This window comes from Oncorhynchus mykiss, chromosome 4 (genome assembly GCF_057628025.1).
Source record: "Oncorhynchus mykiss isolate SJ-2025 chromosome 4, ASM5762802v1, whole genome shotgun sequence".
Taxonomy (NCBI): domain Eukaryota; kingdom Metazoa; phylum Chordata; class Actinopteri; order Salmoniformes; family Salmonidae; genus Oncorhynchus; species Oncorhynchus mykiss.
Window position 1 is genome coordinate 54,785,094 of NC_143025.1, and position 25,206 is coordinate 54,810,299.

The 25,206-nt window shown below is 43.7% G+C and overlaps 1 protein-coding gene across 16 annotated transcripts in view; it reads right to left on the reverse strand.

Moving 5' to 3' along the window:
* The window catches only part of LOC110521031 (serine/threonine-protein kinase MRCK beta), a 126,383-nt gene that overhangs the window by 52,379 nt on the left and 48,798 nt on the right, over nucleotides 1-25,206 (reverse strand). For all 16 annotated transcript variants that reach the window (XM_090232294.1, XM_090232290.1, XM_090232293.1 and 13 more), the window contains 6 exons: nucleotides 21,401-21,649; nucleotides 15,871-16,114; nucleotides 15,558-15,677; nucleotides 4,854-4,987; nucleotides 3,954-4,196; nucleotides 1,380-1,490 (listed from right to left, as the gene is read on the reverse strand). In XM_090232294.1, the coding sequence (XP_090088420.1) occupies nucleotides 1,380-1,490; nucleotides 3,954-4,196; nucleotides 4,854-4,987; nucleotides 15,558-15,677; nucleotides 15,871-16,114; nucleotides 21,401-21,649 (1,101 nt within the window). The remainder of the gene's footprint in view (nucleotides 1-1,379; nucleotides 1,491-3,953; nucleotides 4,197-4,853; nucleotides 4,988-15,557; nucleotides 15,678-15,870; nucleotides 16,115-21,400; nucleotides 21,650-25,206) is intronic.

The following is a 25,206-nucleotide window of genomic DNA, read 5'->3' on the forward strand; positions in this document are numbered from 1 at the left end:
GAAGTCCTATGAGTGTCATCTGATGAAGCTCATCAAAGGTTAGTGATTAATTTTATCTCTATTTCTGCTTTTTGTGACTCCGCTCTTTGGCTGGAAAAATGGCTGTTTTTCTGTGAGTTGGTGGTGACCTAATATAATTGTTTGTGGTGCTTTCTCTGTAAAGCCTTTTTGAAATCAGACACTGTGGCTGGATTAACGAGAATTTTATATTTAAAATGGTGTAAAATACTTGTATGCTTGAGGAATTGTAATTATGAGATTTTTGTTGTTTTGAATTTGGCGCCCTGCACTTTCACTGGCTGTTGGCGGGGAGGGACGCTACCGTCCCACATATCCCAGAGAGGTTAAGGATCTACGGGATCGGTGTCCCTATCCTGGGACGGTTGTTGCATACGTGTGCTATTGTGACTAGAATGATGTAAGTAACAAACTTTCCAGGACATGGGCAGAAAGCTTAAATTCTTGTTAATCTAACTGCTTTGTTCAATTTACAGTAGCTTTCACAATAAAAAACTACCATGCTATTGTTTGAGGAGAGTGTACAACAACACTTTTATCACGGCAACTGGTGTGATACATTCATCTCTGAGGGTAAATAATGTACTTACATTCAGTAATCTTGCTCTGATTTGTCATCCTGAGGGTCCCAGAGATAAAATGTAGCATTGTTTTGTTGGATAAAATCCATTTTTATATTCAAATGTAGGAACTGGGTTCTACAGTTTGAACCCCTGTTGAAAAGGAAAAAATCTGAAAATGGGGTGGACAAAGTGACAGGCTAGCAACGTCACAAAAACGACAGACAAGAATGTCTGAAATGCTTCTCATTTTCTCTCTCATCATTATTGCCTTGCTTCCTGGAAGCCAAGGGACCTCCCAATCCAGCCCTGGTTTAGATAAGAAGTATATACAGTAAAGTAGTTTCGCATGCCAGGCCATAAACCTTGCTCTAATGCAACCCAGTCAAGCCTCCATAATGCTCTATGGGGGCCAGCTGTTAGTCTAGACCCATTGCCAACAACAACAAACACATACACAACTATATATAGCCATGCTAGAGGGAAGACCCCTCAGCTAGGGGAGAAGGAAAAAGATAGAGCAGGGGGATAGAGGAGAGAGTACGAGGATAGTGGAGAGAGCGAGGAAGTGGGGGAGGGGAAAGAGAATGAAAGGGAGAGCAGGGGGATAGGGGAGAGAGTACGAGGATAGGGAAAAGGGTGGAAAAGGGAAGCACAGCAGGGAAAGGAGAAAGAGGTAGGTGGGGAGAAGGAGAGGTACTAGTAGGGAGAGGAGAGTTGAGACAGGTAGAGGAGGGAGAGGGGAGAGAATGTGAAAGGGCACAGGAACATCAGTGAAAAGGAGAGAGTGTGAACTCTGACCTTGAGGATCTCCAGTTCCATCTCCAGCTGTTTGGAGTAGACCTCGCTGTGCTCGCGCAGCTTACGCTGCTTAGATGCCTCCGCCTTGGCATCCTCCAACTGGGCCTCCAGCTAACACACAAACACATTGAGACAAAGCAGAGGTTAACGTCAACATACTGAGTTTTATATCCTTCCACCAGGAAATATTTATGCACACATATACCACATTATCATTCTGAACCAAACCAAACATTCATGGGCATGTATTGAGTAAATATGTGTATTGGCATTATGCATACCAGTACTGTGAATATGAATGAACAGTATTTGGGAGATGGTGAGGAGATGAGACATTGGTCTATCACCCTCCCTGGCCCCATTAACTTCAGCTGGGGTCACAAAACCCATGTGGACTCTGTTAGCGCACATCTCGGGGAAGGCCTGAGGGCGCATGCCAATAGTCTAAACTCTCCATCTGCACTAATCTAAAAACACAGGCATGGCCAAAGCAATATGGAGGAAGCCTTCTAGGAATTTGCTTTAACCTGCCTAGTTCTTCAATGTCAGTGGAGGTGGAGGACGCTATTTTAGGACTACTGAGATACAACCCTGGGTTGTTTTGGCAGTGTGTGTATTATGTTTCCTAACCCCTAAAAGGGCTCGACAAACTCTATGCAAACTGAGATATGGTGTATCTTATACGGTCCGTTCCAAAAATTCAGCCACACTTAGGTACGTAGAACTGTGTAGAGAGAGACGCAAACAGAACTCCGTCGTTCAGTTTGCATAGAGTAAAGTTCACAGGTAACTTTTGAGATATTTTGTAGTTACGTTGCGCAAGTTGGAACCAGTGTTTTTCTGGATCAAACGCGCCAAATAAATGGACATTTTGGATATATATCGACGGAATGAATCGAACAAAAGGACCATTTGTGATGTTTATGGGACATATTGGAGTGCCAACAGAAGAAGCTCATCAAAGGTAAGGCATGTTTTATATTTTTATTTCTGCGTTCTGTGTCGCACCTGCAGGGTTGAAATATGCTTTTCTCTCTTTGTTTACGGAGGTGGTATCCTCAGATAATAGCATCGTATGCTTTTTCTAAAAAGCCTTTTTGAAATCTGACATGTTGGCTGGATTCACAACAAGTGTAGCTTTAATTTGCTATCTTGCATGGGTGATTTAATGAAAGTTTTATTTTTGTAGTAATTTATTTGAATTTGGAGCTCTACATTCTCCCTGGCTTTTGGCCAGGTGAGACGCTAGCGTCCCACATATCCCAGAGAGGTTAATTAAGGGGATTCTGACATTCAGATGGAGAAATAAACAAATAGATAAAAAGCTGATGATAAAAAGATACAGCTGGAGAGGTGTCATGATCGTTATAAAGAGTGGACCAAGATGCAGCGTGGTATGGTTCCATCCTCTTTATTAGGAAGTGAAACTCAAAGAAAACAAAAAAAACGCTAAACGAAACGTGAAGCTCAGGAAGTGCTCGCAGGCAACTATACATAGACAAGATCCCACAAAGCACAATGGGGTAATGGCTACCTAAATATGATCCCCAATCAGAGACACCGATAAACAGCTGCCTCTGATTGGGAACCATACCAGGCCAACATAGATATATAATTCACCTAGATAACCCACCCTTAATCACACCCGACCTAACCAACATAGAGAATAAACATCTCTATGGTCAGGGCGTGACAAGGGGAGAGAAGTTGGTTTGTGCTTTCTGAACGGCAGGAGGAGCCATAGCACTAAAACAGGTTGTGTGTTGAGGTTTAGAGTCTGGTATTCTTGTATAGACACAGTCACATAAGCACACACACACACACACAGTTAATAATACACATATCAACCACAACCAATACACTCAATTATGCCCTCATCACAGAAAGCTAAACATTGCTAATTTGCTTAATGTTGCTAACACATTGCCATTCCACCTCTGGCATGCTAACTCTAAGTGTTAGTGAACTTAATGTTAGTAAGCTAAGACTTAGCAAGCCAAATGTTACCAGAGATGGTAGAGAAAGCGAAACCTCCACCTCCTAAATGTTTTCAGGTCGGGGCAGGGCCACTCTGGTTTGCTTATTGCCCCCGACCTGCAGAGGTGGTGTCACAGAGACTATAGAGAAAGGAGACATCTCACTGGCAAATTGTTTCTGGTCAGGATGGGGTGGGTGGGGCGAGCGTGGTGGGGACAATAAGTTGACCAGAAGCAGGTGTTCCCTCTCTCGCGTGAGCATGCCAGCTCACACGGGAAAGTATACTCACGAGAGAAAACGACCACTTACAAAGACAGGAACCTTGACAATTTTTCCAACAGTAAATGGCCTGAGTGAACTCAAATTATCCACCATTATTGATACTAGCAAGCAAAGACTTAGCAAGTGAACAAGATAAACGTTAGCAAGCTAAGACTTAGCAATCTAAGTACTAGCAAGGTAAAGGTTAGCAAGCTAACTGTTAGCGAGCTAAGTGTTATAAAGCAAAACCAAGCAAACTGTTACTTAGCAAGCTAAATGCTAGCACTTTAAGTGTTAGCATTAGTGAGCAGCGCGCTAGTCACTTTTACGTCTCACCTCCTTGCGAGCCTTCTCAGTCTTGCGGATGTCCTGGCGCATTGCGTCCACCTTCTGCACAGCAGCATCCATCTCCTCCTCCTTGTCGCGGAGCTGGCACGAGAGGCGCTGCTTGGTGGAACGCAGCTCGGCCATGCGTTCACTCAGCTCAGAGAACTCCTGAAGGGCCAGTTTCCGCTGGCTATGGGCCTCCTTCAGCTCCTTGGTCTGGGACTTGAGGCGCTCCAGGGACTCCACCAGTTGCTGTTGGTGGAGAAGCATGGGGGTGAGAGAGAGGTGGAGAGAGTAGATAAGGGAGGAAGAGAGTGAGAAAGAAAGAAGGAGGGTGAGATTTGGGGGAGGTAGGTTGTAGATGGGGAAGAGATGGAAGGGAGAGAAAGGTTGAGTGAAAGGGTGGGTGGGTAGGTGAGGGAAATGGAGTGCAGAGGAGGAAGGGTGTGAGGAGTGAGAGGGCAGCAAAAGAAAAGAGAGCAGAGGAGGAAGGGTGGGAGGGAGTGAGAGGGCAGCAAAAGAAAAGAGAGAGAGCAGAGGAGGCAGGAGAGATGGTGAGAGAGAAACAGACAGAGCCAGACAGAATGAAAGGTGAGTAGATGAAATGAGGAGAGGGAGCGAAAGCATGAGAGAAAGGAGGATGAAAGAGAATCAGGAGAGAAATAAAAAGTAATCAGTGAACTACCAATTATAAGCTCGACTGACACTAAAAACGTACATAGATAATTAGCACCGAACAAATTCATCATCTCCAGCTCCACACCAAAATGTGAAAATGGTGGGTTTCTATGGCTGCCTGAACTTATCCAATAACAAACGCATGGTGTGCACTAATAAAAATGAGCCTGGGGTAGGGGGGTGGGTTTGAAGGTCAGGGGGGGGGGGGGGGTGAGAGAAGAGTGATGTTACCTTGTGGATTTCCTCCTTCTCTAGTCTAAGGGCTTTGACCTGCTTGTCCAGTGTCTTCAGCTTGGAGGAGGAGCTCTCGAAGTCCTGGCGCAGCGTCACCACCTCCTCCAGCTGGTGCTCCAGCTTATCAGAGTCTGAAAGATGGCAAAAAGGGGAGGAACTTCCTGGTTAGCGGGATGGTGATAGGTTAGGGTCAATGTTTCCCAAAAGGTCACCATTTTACTGGACAGGGGCTTCAGATTGGGTTTCAGGAAGAAATCTTTGATTTATTTTGTAAAAAAACGTAATTAATAAAACATACTACTTTGTTTATGCAAAAGGTGACAAGAAACTGAGCCCTACAGATGAAGAACCATAGATGTGCCTTATACACAGTACCAGTTAAAGGTTTGGACAACACCTACTCAAAGGTTTTTCTTTATTTTTACTATTTTCTACTTTGTAGAAAAATAGTGAAGACATCAAAACTATGAAATAACAAATACATATATTTGAGATTCTTCAAAGAAGCCACCCTTTGACACTCTCGGCCAGCTTCATGAGGAATGCTTTTCCAACCGTCTTGAAAGAGTTCCCACATATGCTTAGCACTTGATGGTTGCTTTTCCTTCATCCTACGGTCCAACTCATCCCAAACCAATCTCAATTGGGTTGAGGTCGGGTGATCGTGGAGGCCAGGTCATCTGATGCAGCACTCCATCACTCTCCTTCTTGGTCAAATAGCCTTTATACAGCCTGGAGATGCGTTTTGGGTCATTGTCCAAATGATAGTCGCACTAAGGGCAAACCAGATGGGATGGCATTTCGCTGCAGAATACTGTGGTAGTCATGCTGGTTAAGTGTGCCTTCAATTCTAAATAAATCACGGACTGTGTCAACAGAAAAGCACCCCCACACATACAGTTGAAGGAAGTTTACATACATTTAGAAGTCATTAAAACTCATTTTTCAACCACTTCACAAATGTCTTGTTAACTTCTTATGGGCAGTATTGAGTAGCTTGGATGAATAAGGTGCCCAGAGTAAACTGCCTGCTAATCAGGCCCAGAAGCTAAGATATGCAATAGTATTAGTAGATTTGGATAGAAAACAATCTGAAGTTTTTAAAACTGTTTGAATGATGTCTGTGAGTATAACAGAACTCATATGGCAGGCAAAAACCTGAGAAAAAAATCAAGAGGTTTGTAGGTTAAGTCTTTGCCTACCCAATATACAGTGTAAAATGTGGTCCGATTGCACTTCCTAAGGATTCCACTAGATGTCAACAGTCTTTAGAACTTTGTTTCAGGCTTCTACTTTGAAGGGGGAGCGAATGAGAGCTGTTTGACTAAAGAGGTCTGGCAGAATGCCATGAGCTAAGTCATGCGTGCGGCCGTGAGAGTAAGCTGCGTTCCTTTTCATTTCTAAAGACAAAGGAATTGTCCGGTTGAAACATTGTTAAAAACATCCTAAAGATTGATTCTATACTTCGTTTGACATGTTTCTACTAACTGTAATATAACTTTTGACTTTTTGTCTGGACTAAGTGCCTGAGCCTCGTTAATTTGGATTTGTGAACTAAACACGCAAACAAAGTATTGAGATAAACTTTTGTTACTGACCATTTGCAAATAAATTCATTTAAAATCCTACAATGTGATTTTCTGGATTTTTTTCCCTCATTTTTTCTGTCATAGTTGAAGTGTACCCATGATGAAAATTACAGGCCTCTCATCTTTTTAAGTGGGAGAACTTGCACAATTGGTGGCTGACTAAATACTTTTTTTGCCCCACTGTATATCCACAGTAAAACAAGTCCTATATTGACATAACCTGAAAGGATACTCAGCAAGGAAGATGCCACTGCTCCAAAACCACCATCATAAGGCCACACGACGGTTTGCAACTGCATATTGGGACAAATATTGTACTTTTTGGAGAAATGTCCTCTGGTCTGATGAAACAAAAATAGAACTGTTTGGCCATAATGACCATCGTTATGTTAGGAGGATAAAGGGGGAGGCTTGCAAGCCGAAAAACACCATCCCAAACGTGAAGCACGGGGTGGCAGCATCGTGTTGTGGGGGTGCTTTGCTGCAGGAGGGACTGGTGCGCTTCACAAAATAGATGCCATCATGAGGGAGGACAATTATGTGGATATATTGAAGCAACATCTCAAGACATCAGTCAGGAAGTTGAAGATTGGTCGCAATGGGTCTTCCAACTGGACAATGACCAAAAGCGTACTTCCAAAGTTGTAGCAAAACGGCTTAAGAACAACAAAGTCAAGGTATTGGAGTGGCCATCACAAAGCCCTGACCTCAATCTCATAGAAAATTTGTGGGCAGAACTGAAAAAGCGTGTGCGAGGAAGGAGGCCAAAAACCTGACTCCGTTACACCAGCTCTGTCAAGAGGAATGGGCCAAAATTCACCCAACTTATTGTGGGAAGGTTGTGGAAAGCTACCCGAAACATTTGACCCAAGTTTAAATTGTTTAAGGCAATGCTACCAAATACTAATTGAGTGAATGTAAAGTTCTGACCCACTGGGAATGTGATGAAAGAAATAAAAGCTGAAATAAATCATTCTCTCCACTATTATTCTGACATTTCACATTCTTAAAATAAAGTGGTGATCCTAACTGACCTAAGACAGGGAATTGTTACTAGGATTAAATGTCAGGAATTGTGAAAAACTGAGTTTAAATGTAATTGGCTAAGGTGTATATAAACTTCAGACTTTAACTGTGTGTGTGTGTGTGTGTGTGTGCGCGCGCGCATATACTATATATTTTTTATTTTTACAATAAAAATACTTATATACTGTCAGAAGTCAATTATTTGAGTGCACAATATGACATATACAGAAAGGAAGTTGAGTTTACAATAAAAAAAATACTCTTTATTATTGTCAGAAAATAAAATGTCATCCCCACACTCCCCTACCATGTAGGTCCATTGCTTGGTCAAGAGTTGTTGACATCTGACAGAGTTTAGCATAATAGATCCCTTGCATCAACTGGATTTGCCCGAGCTTTGTTATAACGGCCACTGATCGCTCTACACGTACAATATCTTGAAAATATGGTACTCATGTTTGAGACGAGAGGATTGTAGGGGTAATCCAAGCACTAAGGATAACCTTTTTGCTGCTGTTAACCCCGCATAAATGATTCTGTTCTGAACCATTTGCAGAACAAGTGAAGAGTCATCATTCAATAAAAATAAAGGTGCATCTTTGTTCACAGGGAAACCCATCATTTTGTAAGGAAATCTGAAATATGTGACCAGAACTGGGACCCCACGGGACATTCCCAAAACATGTGACCAGAACTGGGACCCCACGGGACATTCCCAAAACATGTGACCAGAACTGGGACCCCACGGGACATTCCCAAAACATGTGACCAGAACTGGGACCCCACGGGACATTCCCAAAACATGTGACCAGAACTGGGACCCCACGGGACATTCCCAAAACATGTGACCAGAACTGGGACATTCCCAAAACATGTGACCAGAACTGGGACATTCCCAAAACATGTGACCAGAACTGGGACATTCCCAAAACATGTGACCAGAACTGGGACCCCACGGGACATTCCCAAAACATGTGACCAGAACTGGGACCCCACGGGACATTCCCAAAACATGTGACCAGAACTGGGACCCCACGGGACATTCCCAAAACATGTGACCAGAACTGGGACCCCACGGGACATTCCCAAAACATGTGACCAGAACTGGGACCCCACAGGACATTCCCATAACATGTGACCAGAACTGGGACCCCACAGGACATTCCCATAACATGTGACCAGAACTGGGACCCCACAGGACATTCCCAAAACATGCGACCAGAACTAGGACCCCACAGGACATTCCCAAAACATGTGCATTAGTGGTGTTCCAACATCATTCATATGTCATCTATCACATATTGGAGTAGGAATCAGCTTCATCTTAAAACGTCTAAATGGGGTTTCATAACTTCTATGTATAAGCTGGTGTGCTGGCTTTTTAGAGGAAACAAATACATTCTCCCAAATGATATCTCAGTTCAGGTTGTGTCCCAGTCCCTGCATTTCACGGTTCCATACTGTGACACCCAATGTAAAGCATTGAAACAGACAGTTTCCAATCATATGTATCAGAGACCATTTTAGATGTTAATGAAGGGTCTATCCATGTAAGCATTATGTGGGATGTTAAGACAGCAGCCAATCATACATATCAGAGACCATTTTAGATGTTAATGAAAGGTCTATCCATGTAAGCATTATGTGGGATGTTAACAGACAGCAGCCAATCATACATATCAGAGACCATTTTAGATGTTAATGAAGGGTCTATCCATGTAAGCATTATGTGGGATGTTAAGACAGCAGCCAATCATACATATCAGAGACCATTTTAGATGTTAATGAAGGGTCTATCCATGTAAGCATTATGTGGGATGTTAACGGGGCATCTCATGGTAAACCATAAGCTTTTAACAAAGATCTTAACTGTAAGTAAAGGAACAATGAAAAGCCTGGAAGTGAATACATTTGTTTGAGGTCCTGGAAAGGTATCAGTCCCTTATCATTATGCATGCCTCACAACGTATGCACACTCTTATCTGTCCACAATGGGTACACAAAAGGCTTATTGTTTGTCAGCAGGTTGTCATATAGGAAAAGGTTCACAGAACGTCTTAGTGTTGCCTATATGTTCATCAGCGTAGTACCATACTTGTAATGAGTTGGAAATAATTGAACCAAATTTTATGAATGCTGTTTTGACCTTGATACCGGAAGAACCTTCACTGTAAGTCTATGCGGTGCAACAAGTGCCTCCATGCCTCTACAAGAAGCTGCAATAGAATCATCGGACCATACTCAAGGATTTTATTTGTAAAGACAAGTAATATAATTTGTAACGTGGAAGAGACAAGCCTCCTATTCCCTTTAACTGCGTAAGAGTATCATATCAAATGTGTGGCTTTTTATTATTCCAAATAAACTGAGGTCATTGACTTCAATTCCTCAATGTATTTTGGCAGAAGTGGTACAGGCAGCACAGAGAAAATAAAATGTTGTCGGACGAGTACGTTCATTTTTGCTATAGCAATCCTACCTTGTTATGAGATAAGAGAGAACCCTCTCTGCAAATCAGAGGTGATCTCCTCTTTTAGTTTGACATAGTTCATTCTGCAAACTTGAGAAATTTTGGTGGGTATGCATACGCCCAAATAAATAAAGTCTGCCTCATGCCACTGCACTGGATATGTAGCAGGCATAGTAAGCAATTTCGCAGGGCAATTAAGGGGCATCAGTATAGATTTTTCCCCAGTTTATTTGATATCCAGAGAATTAACTGAAAATAGTAAATACTTTCAGTATCAGTGAAAGGGAAATTGAGATGTCTAAGAAATACAATAAGGTGTGATCGGCAGAGTGAGACTTTATGCTACCTTTAATATCGATGGGTGAAATAAGTTGATCTAAATCACTTGAGCAAGGGGTTCCACCGATGGTGCAAAGAGCGTTGGTGATAACGGACATCTTTGTTTTGTGGAACGTTGTAAACAGAAAGTCTTAGATATGTTTCCTGTATGCACAACTACTTGGGACGCATGAATACAATGTTTTTAACATGGCAATAAATCCTTTACCAAAACTAAAGGCCTCCAAAACACACCATAAATAGTTCCATTCTAGCCTATCAAAGGCTTTTTCTGCATCCAAACTAAAAAGTGCAGCAGGGACTGGGTCCTTTTTGGACTCATTTATGATGTGGAATAGACGTCTAATATTGTCTGAGGCTAAACAACCCTTTATAAACCCAGTTTGATAATCACTAATTAGATTTCCAACAAGCAGTTCCAATCTGATGGCAAGTACCTTTGCAAACAGCTTGAGCTCTGTTGTATTAAGGCTTAAGGGCCTATAACTTTTACAGTCTATGGGAGATTTTGCATTTAAAAATTAAATAAACAAACTACAATCAGTGAGGTGTTTTGGTCTCTATGGAATTCTCCATATTTGAATGCATGATTGATAGAACCAAGAATTAGTACCATATATCAAGAAACAGCTCAGGAGGGAAACCAAGTCCTGGTGATTTGCCTCTTTTCATAGATGTTAATGCACTCCTGAGTTCTTCAAGAGTACATGGGGAATCCAGATTGCTTTCTGTGGAGTTTGGGAAAGTCTAATGATGATAAGAAGTGTGTCATCTTACTATGATCAGGGTCTGCCTCAAAAGGTATATAATTGGGAATAAAACTGCCTAAATGTATTATTCATTTCTGCCAGGTCATGTGCCATCTTATCAGATGGTGTTTGAATTGTATTGATACCAGAAAATGCCTCATTTTGCTTAAGCCTTGCATCCAAAAAACAACTAGCTTTCTCCCCCTTAGAATAGTATGTTAATCTTGCGCGATGCATTATAAACTCTTCTTTAGATTGCAGTAAAGTGTTCTACCCATATTTTAATCATGTAAAAAATCTTCCCCTTTTGCTCTGTACATTTTTGTTTTTGCTCATTTTCAAACAGAGCAATCTGTTTTTCCAGATCTACTTTTTTTTTTACTGCGAGTTATATTAATATCTGAGGGAAACGAGCTACAGTTTCCCCTTAAACATTTCGTCCCCTCCCAAAGTGACTGAGGGGGATGTGGCTGTATCTGTATTAAACAATAAAAATGTCAACTTTGCTGAAAGTTGTGTCAAAAAAGCCTTATTCTGCAGCAATGCTCCATCTTCTGGTAGGTACCTTTCTGCTTGGAGCTGTCAAGTAAGGTACTATACAGGACAGCTCCACAGTCAGAAATGACAACGGGGAGCAGCTTGGTTTTCTGAATACACCTGTTTATATAGGTTGCCACAAATATGTAGTCTATCCGTGAAAATGTATTATGTCTTGAAGGGGAAAAAAAAGTAGCATCTTTGACAGTCAAAATCCTTAGACGTCAGGTGTCTAAAATATTAGCAGGAAATTAGATGAGGTCACCAGAGGCCTGACCAGCTTGAGAGTGAGATGAAACACGAGACCTATCTGAGAATTACATACCTGATTAAGATCTCCTCACACAACAAGTTGGTATTCTGAAAGATCTCAGTCTTAGAGATAGAACTAAGGACAATAGAATCAGGTAAGTTTGGACAGTAGATTGAGGCGTAACACATCTTAGTGTGATTTATAACCGTAGTTACAAATACAAAATGTCCTGCATCATCATTATCAGAACACTCAATCTGAACACGTAGTTTTCTATCAAATAATATGAAAACCCCTTTGATTTTGTTAGTGGCTGAGGACTGAGCAACACATTTATAGTACCTGTTTTGGAATCTATAGACAATCTTTTTGCGTCCGATGTATTCTAAGCATTTGGTACACTTGATAGCAGAGTTCAAACCATGGGAATTTAACGACATTACGATGAGCTCACGGTTCATTTAAAAACTTAGTCATATAATATTTATGGATGTGTGTATGACAAAATAAACAAAAATTGAAATTAAAAAAACACCTACTTCAATATAAACGGAAAAATATATTTGTGCACCATTATATACAGTGCCTTGCGAAAGTATTCGGCCCCCTTGAACTTTGCGACCTTTTGCCACATTTCAGGCTTCAAACATAAAGATATAAAACTGTATTTTTTGTGAAGAATCAACAACAAGTGGGACACAATCATGAAGTGGAACGACATTTATTGGATATTTCAAACTTTGTTAACAAATCAAAAACTGAAAAATTGGGCGTGCAAAATTATTCAGCCCCTTTACTTTCAATGCAGCAAACTCTCTCCAGAAGTTCAGTGAGGATCTCTGAATGATCCAATGTTGACCTAAATGACTAATGATGATAAAGACAATCCACCTGTGTGTAATCAAGTCTCCGTATAAATGCACCTGCACTGTGATAGTCTCAGAGGTCCGTTAAAAGCGCAGAGAGCATTAAGAAGAACAAGGAACACACCAGGCAGGTCCGAGATACTGTTGTGAAGAGGTTTAAAGCCGGATTTGGATACAAAAAGATTTCCCAAGCTTTAAACATCCCAAGGAGCACTGTGCAAGCGATAATATTGAAATGGAAGGAGTATCACACCACTGCAAATCTACCAAGACCTGGCCGTCCCTCTAAACTTTCAGCTCATACAAGGAGAAGACTGATCAGAGATGCAGCCGAGAGGCCCATGATCACTCTGGATGAACTGCAGAGATCTACAGCAGAGGTGGGAGACTCTGTCCATAGGACAACAATCAGTCGTATATTGTACAAATCTGGCCTTTATGGAAGAGTGGCAAGAAGAAAGCCATTTCTTAAAGATATCCATAAAAACTTTGCCACAAGCCACCTGGGAGACACACCAAACATGTGGAAGAAGGTGCTCTGATCAGATGAAACCAAAATTGAACTTTTTGGCAACAATGCAAAACGTTATGTTTGGCGTAAAAGCAACACAGCTGAACACACCATCCCCACTGTCAAACATGGTGGTGGCAGCATCATGGTTTGGGCCTGCTTTTCTTCAGCAGGGACAGGGAAGATGGTTAAAATTGATGGGAAGATGGATGGAGCCAAATACAGGACCATTCTGGAAGAAAACCTGATGGAGTCTGCAAAAGACCTGAGACTGGGACGGAGATTTGTCTTCCAACAAGACAATGATCCAAAACATAAAGCAAAATCTACAATGGAATGGTTCAAAAATAAACATATCCAGGTGTTAGAATGGCCAAGTCAAAGTCCAGACCTGAATCCAATCGAGAATCTGTGGAAAGAACTGAAAACTGCTGTTCACAAATGCTCTCCATCCAACCTCACGGAGCTCGAGCTGTTTTGTAAGGAGGAATGGGAAAAAATGTCAGTCTCTCGATGTGAAAAACTGATAGAGACATACCCCAAGCGACTTACAGCTGTAATCGCAGCAAAAGGTGGCGCTACAAAGTATTAACTTAAGGGGGCTGAATAATTTTGCACGCCCAATTTTTCAGTTTTTGATTTGTTAAAAAAGTTTGAAGTATCCAATAAATGTTGTTCCACTTCATGATTGTGTCCCACTTGTTGTTGATTCTTCACAAAAAATACAGTTTTATATCTTTATGTTTGAAGCCTGAAATGTGGCAAAAGGTCGCAAAGTTCAAGGGGGCCGAATACTTTCGCAAGGCACTGTATATTTGAACAAACTCAGGTTTTTAACAATAATAGAAACAGTAACCACCCACAAGAGAGGAAGTCTATAGCGTCAACTGCTCTCTTTGGCTGGTAGGAACTCAAATTTGCTAACATCATGAGGCTCCCAAACAGCGACACACATCCCATGTCCAGTCCCATTCTGTCAGCCACTTGTTTTTATCCAACATGACATGAATACGTGGCAAAACTCCTTTCACAGAACGCATTCATACCAAGCTGAGTGCTCTGTATGTCAATCCCCATAATGTTTACCCTACACCAGGACTGCTTTACTGACGACTAAATATTTTAGCCAGCTACAGTTTGCAGCCTGAACCCAATAATTATCCAGCCAGCTAACCTAGCCAGCCAGCGAACCATGTGCCAGCCAGCTAACCTAGCCAGCCAGCGAACCACGTGCCAGCCAGCTAAACTAGCCAGCTAGCCAACTCAGCAAGCGAACCACGAGCCAGCAAGCGAACCACGAGCCAGCCAGCTAGGCGAGCCACGTGCCAGCAAGCTAACCTAGCCAGCTAACCAACTCAGCTAGCGAGCTACGTGCCAGTCAGCTAACCTAGCCAGCCAGCCAACTCAGTTAGTGAACCACTTGCCAGCCAGCTAACCTAGCAAGCTAGCCAACTCAGCTAGAGAGCCATGTGCCAGCCAGCTGCATCTTAGCCATATAACCAGCATGCCAACAGCCCTGTTAACAAATCCACCAGGCCCCTCATACCAAATAAACTACATTATGTCACTGAATAACAAATAAACATGGGTGATGTTAGCTAGTTAGCTTAGCATTAGTTGTGTCCATCTTACTAGTTAAGATGACCTTTCATGCGATGGGGTATCCAAGGAAGGAGGGGGGCCGCGTGGTTATCTGTTTCTTTAATTTGCCATGGGGAGAATCTGGAAGAATTGGGGGGGGGGGGGGGGGGGGGGCGATAAGCAGGGTCCTTCTCTAGTAGTTGTCCTCAGGTGCAGCCTATGCCTCTTTCACATTATGGAAAATACTGGAGTGTTCCTAAACTCGTTTCCTGATCTTCAGGATGGCTGTGTATATCAGGAACGGGTGAAGTCCTCTTGTTGTCATTTGTCATTGTCGAAGGATTTCCTCTTCAGTTTCATTGCTGTATTCTGGGTAGAGTGCCAGATTGGATCTCCCATGTCTTGGTGGGTTCTCCAGGGCTCTGGTTCACCGCAGAATATCCACTCGGTCCTCATTTGTTAACAGGCAGAATATGAGGGTGCGGGGACGGCTATGGTTATTACTGCTACTGTAGATTCGGTGTGCCCGTTGAATTTCAATCTTCCTCCCTTGTAGCAATGGTATCCATTTTGGTAGATTCTCCTGAAGAAAACCTTTTGGGTCAGAACACTACGTTTTTTCCCAGGAATAGCCCCAAAAGTAAACCAAGGGCACATCAAACACTTTCAGGTATTTGACCTTTGTGTTCCAGCCAGGCCTGATTTCAACACCCAGACAATGTTGAGTTGCTAGTCAATGACATTGGGTTGCCAGATTGGGTTACATTGAGAGACACTGACCTGCAAGTTTCTTCTTGAGCCTCTCAATCTCTTCATTGAGCTTCTTCATCTCCTTGTCTCGGCCCTGGGTGCAGGCACCGCGGCCCGGCCCGTGGAGAGACTGCACAGCCTGAGTGGACTCTGGAGGGGGTCAGAGGGGGCAAGAAACACAGGTCAAGGGTCAGAAGTCATGTCCACTTTAAACTGTGGGACACTAAGGGTGTGTATGAAAGTTGTCTGTGTGTGCATGCTGTGTGAGTGTTTCTCCTGGCCTCGCTGGTGTGTGTGTCTACGCATGCGATCTGTGTGTGTGTGTTTCTTTTTGCCCTCTCACCCTGCAGCTTGCGACTCAGCTCCTGCTTCTCCTGCTCCAGCCGGCGGATCCTCCTCTCGAAAACCTCAACCCCCAGCTCCCTCTCCTGGTCCCTGGGACCACCCTCCTGGGAGCCCCCGTCGGACAGTCCGGCCCTGTTGACGCTGCCGCAGTCCGAGAAGCAGCTGCCCGTGGTGTAAGTGAAGCCCACGAAGGGCAGGTGCTGGCCAGTGAAGCCTGTGAGCGTAACTGGAGGGCCAATGTCCTGTTGGGTAGGAGAGAGAAAGAAAGAGAAATCGGTTAGAGTCGAACAGCCAAACTGACCAAGGGAAGAGGTAATTAAACTACTGAGGTCGTGGAGGACAAAACCACTTATGGTTTTCATTCTTAACCAGGGACCTGGGACTGTAACTGAGTGTCTTTCCAGTTAGTGTTAACAAGCTAGCTTGTTTCTAGTTAGCATTTATTAGCTAGCTCTGTTTGAATGTTAAATGACGAGACTGAGGCATTGATGCGAGTAACCAGTCTTGTTCAGCACATTGCAATACATCCGGGTATCTCAAACACACCGGTAAAACACTAGAGTTGCAGTAATTAACATTTACCACCAGATGGCATCACTGTGCCATCTTACACCCATAACATCTTGCCTTTTATAAAATAGGAAAGGAGCAGTCAATTCACTAACAAAACAAACCTAGTAATATTTTCCAACATGAACAGTGTAGGTTTTTTTTGTATTTTTTTCAGGTAACAATTTAACACATTTTGATACTCTTTTCACTTTTATCTCTGTGTCAACAATCCCAAATGGGAAACCTATAGATTAAGTATTTTTGGTGGCTGGGAAAGACGCCTGCAGCGTAAAAAGACAGGGGGCTTGTCTGCGAGGACTGCGGGTCCCCGCACAGGCGTGTCACCTGACTGTCTAAGGGGAGTATTGATGGGCGAGGGAGCGGCCGACCTGTGATCCCCTGGCTCTTCGCCCAGTGTCTCAGTCCCCAAGTGACTTGCTGGGGTTCCGTCTTTCGTCATGCGCCCCCTTTGACCATCGGGGTTCTGAGTAGATCCTGGCTCAGAAATCCGAAGGTCAACCCTGGTACGACGGAACAGTGATCGACTTCGACCAAATAAGAGCGTGGTGCCACTTTCTGTACACAGGATCCGAGTCTCCAGAGGCCCGTCCGGTCCCCTGGTAGTGGCTTCATTCGCACCGTTTCACCCACCCTGAGCTCAGGTAAGTATTTTGCTGATTTGTTGTAGATGAACTTGGGGACCTGTCTTCTGTGACGTAGCTTCACCAGCACGTCTGTCACCACACATGGCTCAAGGAGAGTGCTGGCTACTGGCAGAGATGCTTTTAAGCGCCGTGCCATGAGGCGCTGGGCCGGGCTGCTATCCATACCTTTTGTCGGGGTATTGCGCCACTGCAGGATTGCTTTCCATGCAACTTTGCACTCTCGCAGAGCTTTTTTGCAGAGGTTCTTTGCAATTTTGACTGTGGACTCCGCCTTCCCATTAGCTTTTGGGTGCCGTGGTGATGAAGTGACGTACTCAAATTCCCATTCTGCAGGAAATTTTCAGAACTCAACTCCGGAGAATTGGGATCATTGTCTCTGCTGAGAGGTTGGGGAGGAGGTCAATCTCCCAGAAGTCAGAGTAATGATCTACTACCAGCAGAAAGTCTTTGCTACTGTGCTGGAAGAGATCTAGACTTACTCTCTGCCAGGGGCGCATCGGTAGCTTGTGGGACATCGTCGTCTCGCTCTCTGTTGCTCAATGGTATATTCATTGCAGATTGTGCATTTACTGACAGTCTGATTTCACTCTGCATTCCTGGCCAATACAGTGTGTCACGTGCTGGTCTGTAACAGGCCTCACCTCAAATGCAACTTGAGTGCACGCGCGCCAACATCTCAGAGCAGAGACAGGGGAATAATGACTCTGACAATTACTCAGTTTTGAACACTGAGTGAACACTCGGTTGCTCAATGGCATATTCGTTGCAGATTGTGCATTTATGGGCAATACAGTGTGTCACGTGCTTGTCTGTAACAGGCCTCACCTCCAATGTGACTTGAGTGCACGTGTGCCAACATCTCAGGGCGCAGAGACCGGGGAATAATGACTTTCTGATCCTTGAATATTACTCAGTTTTGAACACTGAGCTCCTCTTTGACTGGCCAATATTCTCTGACCGCTAGAGAAGTTTCTTCCTTGCAGTCAGGCCAGCCCATCAGAATCACAGACCTCAATGCCTGGAGTTGCTCGTCCCTGTCTGTGTGCTGTCTGATTTGTATAAGGCGCTGGTCCGTAACATTGAGGTAGTCAGCCTGGTTGATGTGTTCAACATCCACTTGCTCTGTTTGTAAGCTGCACACGGCGTGTTGTTCATGCATGGAGCGTGTGTGAGTGCCTGATGCAGTAGTCCTGCTGAGCGTGTCACTCACATACATCTCTGGCCCTGGCTTATACACCACCTTGAGGTTGTAGTTTTGTAGGGTCAGTAGCATGCTCTGCAGTCATTTCGGGGCATTCAGTAGAGGCTTGCTGAATATAGCACTAAGGAGCTTGTGATCTGTCTCTGCTGTAATGTTGTCGCGCCCGTACAGGTAGTGGTGGAAGCGTTGGCATTTAAACACAATGCTGTGGTACTCCTCTATCTGGGCATAGTTCTGCTCTGTTGGAGTGAGTGCCTTAGAGGCGAATGTCACAGGCTGGCCCTCCTGCATGAGGCAACAGCCAAGTCCATACTGGCTTGAGTCACTCTGAATCGTGACAGGTTGACACATCGTACTATCGCAGTACAGGTGTCTGGGTGACCAGTTGTTTTATTTCCCTCACCGCTGCGTCATGTTTTGGGAGCCAATGCCAGATGCTGTCCTTGTCCATGAGCCTCCTTAGTGGCTCACACACCTCAGAGAGCCGCGGTAGGAACTTGGCCAGGTAGGTGACAAATCCGAAGAAGCGCTGCACTCCCTTCAGATGGGTGGGGCATTTCCAAGACAGCCTTCACTTTTTCAGGATCCGCCTTCAATCCAGTGGAGGACAAGATGTGCCCATGAAAGCGGACCTCTGGCACTTTAAACTGAAGCTTTTTTATGCTTAGCCTTAGCTTGACCTGTCTGCATCTGACCATCAGGGCCAGCAGCTTGGCGTCATGGTCACGTTCTGCCTCATCACTGTCCCCACAGCCCACTACGACGATGTCATCTGCTATGGGTTCCACGCCACTGAGTCCCATCAACAGCTCATGCTGTTTCCGCTGATACACCTCTGGAGCCACGGAGACACCAAACGGAAGCTTCAACCACCTCTTCTTGTCCCAGGTGGTCATGTAGCTGCTAGGCTCGTTGAGCTTGCACTGCAGGAAGGCATCTCTGGTGTCCACGAGCGAGAAGACTCTGGCCTTTGGGAGCTTGTAAAGAACACCCTCCAACGTGGGCATAATGTAATGTGAACGTCGCAGAGCCCGGTTGAGGTGTTTAGGATCAATGCATATCCGTAGCTTATCTGGTTTCTTGACGATTACCATATTACTTATCCAGTCTGTAGGCTGACGGATATGACGTGGCCATCTGCTTCGTGTTTGTCAAGCTGAGCCTTCGTAGCTGCTTTCATGGCCACTGGACAGGCTGGATTGCTGCGTCCAACTCAAAGTGGACTTCCCCAGGAACTGACTCGACCGGTGCGTTGAAGACATCATGGTACTTGCTTAGGAGTGTCTCCTTGCTCAGGGGCCCAGCCTGGACTTTGTCTATAATGTTAAGATCAGCTGGAATAAGCCCAAGGCACTCACATGTAGAACCTGACAGTAATGGCTGTTGACTAGCCTCAACTATTTCAAACTCAAGGGTGTGTTTCTGGCCACGTAAAGCACACTGTCACAAACAGGCCTAAAGAGGTCATGAACTGGCCTGAATACAGTTTCAGCTTGGTGCTACCCTGTGTGAGTTTGTCTCTGGGTGCGAGCCTCCTAACGCATAACGTTACATGTGGCCCCTGAATCTAGCTGGCATTGCTGTGGTTTATTATTAAGTAGCAGAGTGACAAACCACTTTGTCCCTTTGCCCTCACTGCCCCTATGCACTCGCTAGCATATACATCCTCTGTGCTGTCGTTCCCTTCATCTGTGTTTGTTTCCATGGAGTGCACTTTACCCTCCTTTCTCTTGCTTTTCATGCAGACCCTTGCGAAGTGATTAGCTGTACTACAGGATTTGCATATTTTTCCATAGGCTAGGCAGTGTTATTTTCCTCGTCCATGAGAAATGCTACAATATCGGCATGTATTGGGGTTGTCTACAGCAGAGTTGGCTGTAGTATTAGCATTAGCTGTGGCAAAGGGGGATTTCTTTACTGGCTGCCTGAATGTAGCATTGACATTATCCATATGTTGCCTTTCTAGCTCCATGGACCTTATCTGTATATCCGTAAGCTCTGTTGCACGGCATGTCTCCACTGTCAAGACCAGCGTCAGTTCACGTTCTGTCAGCAAACGTCTGCGGGTGCCCTCATCAGTTAGGCCAAGCACAATCTTATCTCTGATGTGTTCATCTCTTAAAGCACCATAAGCTGCCTTTTCCCTTAGCCTAGTGACAAAGACGTCAATGGACTCCCCGTCCTCCTGTTTGCAATACCCGAAAACATAACGCTCGTAGATAACGTACTTTGCTGGCTTAAAGTAATGTTCAAGAGCATCAAGAATAGCTGTAGCGTTACCTTGCTGAGCTGCTGTCAGGTTGTGTTTGTATATACGTGTCGGCATTCAGTTCCCATTGTAGTCCTCAAAGTGTCAGCCACTACCTCATCATCCTTTTCCACAAGTCCCATTGCTAGCGCATAGTCCTCTAATTCACCTCTAAACGTATCCCAGTTCGTGCTCCAATCCCCGCTGAGCTTCATAACGGCGGGAGGGGGAATGTTCACTGCCATGTCTAACCGGTGCTAACAACACTGAAGCTAAACAGCAAACTCACTCTAGCTAAGGCCAATTCCGGCGAAGTTTTACTCAAATAAGCATTTTTTTTGTAAACCAGAACAGGTGACTCTAATTTGAGGAAAGCAAGGTTAGTTATCCGACTGACACCATGTTTGAATGTTAAATGACGAGATAGAGGCATTGATGCAGGTAACCAGTCTTGTTCAGTACATTCGGGGATCTCAAGCACACCAGTAAAACACTGGAGTTGCAGTAATGAACATTTACCACCAGATGGCACCACTTTGCGTTAACGAGCTAGCTCGTTTCCACTTTGCGTTAACGAGCTAGCTCGTTTCCACTTTGCGTTAACGAGCTAGCTCGTTTCCACTTTGCGTTAACGAGCTAGCTCGTTTCCACTTTGCGTTAACGAGCTAGCTCGTTTCCACTTTGCGTTAACGAGCTAGCTCGTTTCCACTTTGCGTTAACGAGCTAGCTCGTTTCCACTTTGCGTTAACGAGCTAGCTCGTTTCCACTTTGCGTTAACGAGCTAGCTTGAGTCTAGGTAGCATTTGCTAGCTATTTTTCTGTTATCATTAGCTAGATAGCTTGTTTCCCCAAGTCCACCCACCGGATTTTTAAGAATATCGTCGTCTACGTCGAAGTTGGAGGTGTCAGATGGCGAGCTGACGTCAGGGATGTAGGGCGCCTCAGTGGAGCGGATGTGATCCCAGTCGATGCCGGCGAAGAAGGGGTGGTCCTTGAAGTCGCCTATACCGTTCTGGCCCAGGCGGCGCTCGCGGCCGCAGATGAGATGCGAGATCAGGTCCTTGGCGTCCTCCGACACATCGCTGATGTTTGAGGGGAACTGGAAACGCTCCTGTGAGAGAGCAGGGAAGAGAGGAATCGGGACTTAAAATCTCCTTTATATAGTGTCAATAGCATTCATTACAATAACACTAAAAGACTCACATATAAACATCTGCAAAAGAAGCAGGAGGGGGATGAAAGAGAGAGGGGAAGCGATGAAGGAGAGTTCAGAGAAAGAGGGGGTAACATTAGGGAGCCTGACCAAATGAGGCACAGGAACGGCAAAAGAAGTAGGAGGACAGCAGTGAGACCTACAAAGAAAAAGTCAGAAAGACAGCAGGAAATGGGCAAATCAACAGAATTACAGAGATATACATGTATATATGCCTTCACAAAGTATTTAAACCCCTCAACCAATGTTGTTGTGTTACAGCCTGAGCTGAAAATGAATCAAGAAAAAATATATATAAAATCAGCCACCTCCACACAATATCTCCTAATGAAAGAGTGAAAACATGTTTAAGAATTGTTTGCTAATTTATTGAGAATGTAATACAGAAATATATAATTTACATAAATATTCACACCTGAGTCAATACTTTGTAGAAGCACCTTTGGCAATGATTATAGCTGTGAGTCTTTCGGGGTACGTCTCTCAGAGCTTTCCACACATGGATTGTGCAACATGTATACATTTTTATTTAAAAAAAATTGTTCAAGCTCTGTCAAAATGGTTGTTGATCATTGATAGACAACCATTTTGGCCTGGTGTTTTAGGTTATTGTCCTGCTGAGAGGTGAATTAATTTCTGGTGGAAAAGCAGACAACCAGGTTTACCTCTAGGATTTTGTCTGTGCTTAGCTCCATTACGTTTCTATTTCATCCTGAAAAACTCAAATCCTAAACACTAGAATTGCTAAAAAAAAAACAGCCAATCTGACCTTTTTCAATAAAAACCTTGAATCCACCTTCCCTAAATATGTGTATTTTACACTAGCAGTACTAGAAGACAAATAACAAAATACAAAAACTGATCCTCAAAGCACCATGAAGGTCACAATGACCATATGTATATTTAACAGTAGAATAGCTGGGCCTCGAGGAACACCAATAGCTAACCAGTTTAATAAATAAATGGACCCCCCCTTCGAGCCAATGTCATTTGCTTGTGTTTATGAAGGTGTTAGTTTATGAAGGTGTTAGTAACATTAGAATATGTAAATACTTGAAAGAACATAATTTCATTACATTTATGTTAATGTAGGCTATACAGTGCATTCGGAAAGTATTCAGACCCCTCGGCTTTCCCACATTTTGTAACATTACAGCCTTATTCTAAAATTGATTAAATGTTTTCCCCCCCTCAATCTACACACAACACCCCATTATGACAAAGCAAAAACAGGTTCAGAAATGTTTTGAAAAATAAATACAGTGCCTTGCGAAAGTATTCGGCCCCCTTGAACTTTGTGACCTTTTGCCACATTTCAGGCTTCAAACATGAAGATATAAAACTGTATTTTTTTGTGAAGAATCAACAACAAGTGGGACACAATCATGAAGTGGAACGACATTTATTGGATATTTCAAACTTTTTTAACAAATCAAAAACTGAAAAATTGGAAGTGCAGAATTATTCAGCCCCTTTACTTTCAGTGCAGCAAACTCTCCAGAAGTTCAGTGAGGATCTCTGAATGATCCAATGTTGACCTAAATGACTAATGATGATAAATACAATCCACCTGTGTGTAATCAAGTGTCCGTATAAATGCACCTGCACTGTGATAGTCTCAGAGGTCCGTTAAAAGCGCAGAGAGCATCATGAAGAACAAGGAACACACCAGGCAGGTCCGAGATACTGTTGTGAAGAAGTTTAAAGCCGGATTTGGATACAAAAATATTTCCCAAGCTTTAAACATCCCAAGGAGCACTGTGCAAGCGATAATATTGAAATGGAAGGAGTATCAGACCACTGCAAATCTACCAAGACCTGGCCGTCCCTCTAAACTTTCAGCTCATACAAGGAGAAGACTGATCAGAGATGCAGCCAAGAGGCCCATGATCACTCTGGATGAACTGCAGAGATCTACAGCTGAGGTGGGAGACTCTGTCCATAGGACAACAATCAGTCATATATTGCACAAATCTGGCCTTTATGGAAGAGTGGCAAGAAGAAAGCCATTTCTTAAAGATATCCATAAAAAGTGTCATTTAAAGTTTGCCACAAGCCACCTGGGAGACACCAAACATGTGGAAGAAGGTGCTCTGGTCAGATGAAACCAAAATTGAACTTTTTGACAACAATGCAAAACATTATGTTTGGCGTAAAAGCAACACAGCTGAACACACCATCCCCACTGTCAAACATGGTGGTGGCAGCATCATGGTTTGGGCCTGCTTTTCTTCAGCAGGGACAGGGAAGATGGTTAAAATTGATGGGAAGATGGATGGAGCCAAATACAGGACCATTCTGGAAGAAAACCTGATGGAGTCTGCAAAAGACTTGAGACTGGGACGGAGATTTGTCTTCCAACAAGACAATGATCCAAAACATAAAGCAAAATCTACAATGGAATGGTTCAAAAATAAACATATCCAGGTGTTAGAATGGCCAAGTCAAAGTCCAGACCTGAATCCAATCGAGAATCTGTGGAAAGAACTGAAAACTGCTGTTCACAAATGCTCTCCATCCAACCTCACTGAGCTCGAGCTGTTTTGCAAGGAGGAATGGGAAAAAATGTCAGTCTCTCGATGTGCAAAACTGATAGAGACATACCCCAAGCGACTTACAGCTGTAATCGCAGCAAAAGGTGGCGCTACAAAGTATTAACTTAAGGGGGCTGAATAATTTTGCAAGCCCAATTTTTCAGTTTTTGATTTGTTAAAAAAGTTTGAAATATCCAATAAATGTCGTTCCACTTCATGACTGTGTCCCACTTGTTGTTGATTCTTCACAAAAAAATACTGTTTTATATCTTTATGTTTGAAGCCTGAAATGTGGCAAAAGGTCGCAAAGTTCAAGGGGGGCGAATACTTTCGCAAGGCACTGTATATACATATCTTATCTAAATAAGTATTCAGACCCTTTGAAATGAGACTAGAAATTGAGCTCAGGTGCTTCCTTTTTCCATTGATACTCCATGAGATGTTTCTACAACTTGGAGTCCACCTGTGGTAAATTCAATTGACTGGACATGATTTGGAAAGGCACACGTCTATATAAGGTCCCACAGTTGACAGTGCATGTCAGAGCAAAAATCAAGCCATGAGGTCGAAGGAATTGTCTGTAGAGCTCAGAGACAGGATTGTGTCGAGGCACAGACCTGGGGAAGGGTACCAAAACATTTCTGCAGCATTGAAGGTCCCTAAGAACACAGTAGCCTCCATTATTCCTACATGGAATTAGTATGGAACCATCAATTAGTATGGGACCATCAAACTGAGCAATCGGGGGAGAAGGACTTTGGTCAGGGAGGTGTCCAAGAAGGTGACCAAGAACCCGATGGTCACTCTGACAGAGATCCAGAGTTCCACTGAGATGGGAGAACCTTCCAGAAGGACAACCATCTCTGCAGCACTCCACCAATCAGGCCTTTATGGTAGAGTGGCCAGACGGAAGCCAGTAAA